Here is a 3,166-nt window from a genome sequence, read left to right as displayed (position 1 = left end):
GTATGTGAGTGGGAAGTCCAAAAATTGAAGACTGCTATGGTTACTCATGCAAATTGAATTGGAAGCTTAATGATGGTGACGCTATAGTTCTAAAACACGATGGCTCAACTTGATGAGATTTTTAGCTGAGTTGCTAAGGGCCCGTTTGGATACCACCAAATAAGTTACTTTTTCTACTTACAGCAGTAGATAAGTAACTTATTTAAGATAAGTAAGTTTGGTTTAGGGCCCGTTTGGATACCACCAATTAAGTTACTTTTTCTACTTACAGCCATAGATAAGTAACTTATTCGAAATAAGTAAGTTTGGTTTAAGATCAATTGTAAGGAACTTTTTTATTTAAAGTTGCTTAATCACTTCAGTTTATTTATTTATTTATTTATTTTTTTACAACGCACACACACCCCACACACTCACACCATAGTGGGATTTCACTTCAGCTTAATAAGTAGAAACTAAGATAAGTTACTTGTGGCGTAAGTAGCTTTTCTTAAGTTACTCAATTATAAGTAACATTTTTTTACTTAAAGTTACTTGGGGGGCATTTGGATAGTAAGCAATGTTGTCGAATAGCATATGTGATTATGTGCACATATGCGATCGCACAATCGCATATGCGGTCATATTTTTTTTCGCATTTTTTCAAAAAATAAAAAAAAATCAAAATAAATTATTATTTGTCATTGGGACATGAAATACATTTAATTTAAGTAAAAATAAAATAGAACCAATTACATACATTTACAAATTACAATTTTACATAATGAATTAAATATTAAGTTAAGTCATCATCATTCATCAACAATTCTACTACATTCTACAATATAGTTAACTTTTTAACAATTAACATTTAACAAATATGAAATATCCATATTCAACATTCAACACTACATGATATATAATATATCAAGTTATCAACAACCAACAACATCAACACACTTAGTAAACATTAAACAAAATTAAGAACTTATGTATTTATTATTTATCTAATCAACAATCATATACATTGATCTAGTAGCCATTATTGCATATCACCACCAGGTTCACCACCACCACCACCATCATCATTATCATCATCATTATTCGAGTCATCTCCTTCTTCTTCTTCTGTTTCTTTATCATCTGTACGTACTAATACTTCATCAACATCCAATGGTGAATGATCATCATTATCACCATCTCCTTCTTCAATCTCCTCAATCTCATCAACGGGTTGACGACTACTACTCGCCCCCCGGCTCCCCTCATCATTCGCCTTTGAGTGGTACTACCTTCACCAGGTGTCGATCCGTATGTGGCATCTTCAACTTGTGCCCATGTTAGCTCCTCCCCAGCAAATACCGGGTCCTCCGTCTCTACGAGCCACTCGTTATCTGCATCCAACTCATCTAAGTAGATAGGGTCAAAGAAATCGGGCTTTTCTTTCCTACTTTGAATCGTTCTCGCAATTTTTTATTGTATTGAACGAAAACCAACTCGTTAAGCTTTTTTAGCTCAAGGCGATTACTTTTCTTGGTATGAATCTGTAAGAAAGAAAACACATTTGACATTAGCTATTTAGATAATTAATTTAGCTTAGGCCACTAAACAATTAAAGTTTACAAACAATTACTAAACAGTCTAAACTTACCGCCTCGAACGTGCTCCAATTGCGCTCGCAACCACTGGCAGAACACGTGAGTCCAAGAATCTTCATAGCAAGCTTCTTTAGAGCTAGATCCTTCCTGTTCGGGTCCACTCCATAGGCAGCCCACCAGTCAGCTGAGAAAAACAATTTAAGTAGGTTAGAGTCTTAGAGACAGTTTGTAGAAAAACTATTTGTAAGAGTTCAGTACACAGTACACTAACATTCATAGAAGTACTTACTGGGTAATTTCATTGTCCGATGTCTTATTACGATATCCCTTGAGAATATCCCTTTACTTTTTGTGTAGAAGTCCAGCAAAGTTGAGATCTTGTCCTGTTTTCCTCTATCTGGAATAATTCTTTCCAAGACATCAACAAATCCAATCATATGCATAGTTAGTGCTTCTGCTGGATCAACATAAGCGAATAAACAGGTTGTGTTAAGGATGTAAGCAGCCGAATACAATGGGGATGACATTTGGCTGCCCCATCTTCTATCTATGATATCTAAAATTGGCTTGTAATCACGGTCTTTATAGTTAAAATGGTCCATGATCTTATTTTTTCGCCCTCTCCATCACATCATATATGTAGCCCATTGCAGGCTTCTCATCCCTGTCCACCAATCGCAACACAGTGACTAAGGGCTTGAATGATTTTAGCGCCTTTACCACTTGAGTCCATATACTCCACGATCTCCCTTCGGATTTCTGGAGTAATTTTGTTGCATGATTTTGTATTTGACCCCAGTAGATGTGCAAGGTGTTGCTTGTGCCTTGCAATGCCACCGGAACTCACATACCCACATAACTCACATACTATGTGATTCTTTTTCGTAGCACTACGATAATGCTTATACTTCCAACCCGGGTCATTCGACTTGGGTTTTGAAAGAGGAAGATTGGAAAGAAGACATTATGATGGTGGTGTGTATATTATTGATTGCTACTTGCTAGTAGCCTAGCTAGTACTAAAAAGTAACTACTAATTAGAAACTAAAGAGTAAACTATAAATAAAAAGTAAACTAAAGTAAAGTAAGAGACTAAGAACTAAGAAGTAAGATCTAAGAGAGTAAGTAAGAGTAAAGAGACTAAAGAGATGGGACTTCGAGGGGGGGGTGGGGGGGGGGGGGGAGCGAGAGAGAGAGAGAGAGAGAGAGAGAGTTACACTTACAAACACACACTTACACACTTTATACTAGTAGAAGTAGTCTAGTAGAAGGAAAGAGAGAGTTGAGTTACACACTTACACTTGTAGAAAGGGAGAAGAAGAGGGAAAAGAAAATGAGAGAGAGAGAGATTTACACATACAAAATTAAAATTACAAATCTAAAAGAGGTTCCAACTTCCAACTTTCAACTTCTAAATTCTTGTCTAAGTTGTCTTCTCTTCACTTTTGCCCCTTGACTTGAGTATTGATCTTGAATTCTTGTTGTACTTGTAAGTTGTAACTTGTAACTTGTAACTTGTAAGTTGTAACAACTAACAAAATAACAAATTAATTAACAAACAAACTAAAAAAAATAAAAAATGATAGAAG

The 3,166-nt window shown here is 35.6% G+C and overlaps 1 protein-coding gene across 1 annotated transcript; it reads right to left on the bottom strand.

The window, feature by feature from the left end:
- Positions 1-1,191: 1,191 nt before the first annotated feature.
- On the bottom strand, positions 1,192-2,026 carry LOC131257424 (uncharacterized). The gene is made up of 3 exons (XM_058258282.1): positions 1,867-2,026; positions 1,631-1,761; positions 1,192-1,523 (listed from the first exon to the last, which is right to left on the bottom strand). Exons 1-3 carry the CDS (start codon positions 2,018-2,020, stop codon positions 1,389-1,391), a joined length of 420 nt encoding a protein of 139 aa, XP_058114265.1. The 5' UTR covers positions 2,021-2,026; the 3' UTR covers positions 1,192-1,388.
- Between the last annotated feature and the right edge of the window lie 1,140 nt (positions 2,027-3,166).

This window comes from Magnolia sinica, chromosome 10 (genome assembly GCF_029962835.1).
Source record: "Magnolia sinica isolate HGM2019 chromosome 10, MsV1, whole genome shotgun sequence".
Classification (NCBI taxonomy): domain Eukaryota; kingdom Viridiplantae; phylum Streptophyta; class Magnoliopsida; order Magnoliales; family Magnoliaceae; genus Magnolia; species Magnolia sinica.
Note: the sequence above shows the minus strand (reverse complement) of the source record. Positions and strands in the feature narration are given on the sequence as shown.

What these genes read in the sequence shown, in the direction of transcription:
- LOC131257424 (XM_058258282.1), bottom strand. Translation starts at nt 2,020, where the DNA reads ATGCATATGATTGGATTTGTTGATGTCTTGGAAAGAATTATTCCAGAT. An exon ending in TCGGACAATGAAATTACCCA is followed by an intron (nt 1,762 to 1,866) that starts GTAAGTACTTCT and finishes TGTTTTTCTCAG; the next exon opens with CTGACTGGTGGGCTGCCTAT. An exon ending in ATTGGAGCACGTTCGAGGCG is followed by an intron (nt 1,524 to 1,630) that starts GTAAGTTTAGAC and finishes TCTTTCTTACAG; the next exon opens with ATTCATACCAAGAAAAGTAA.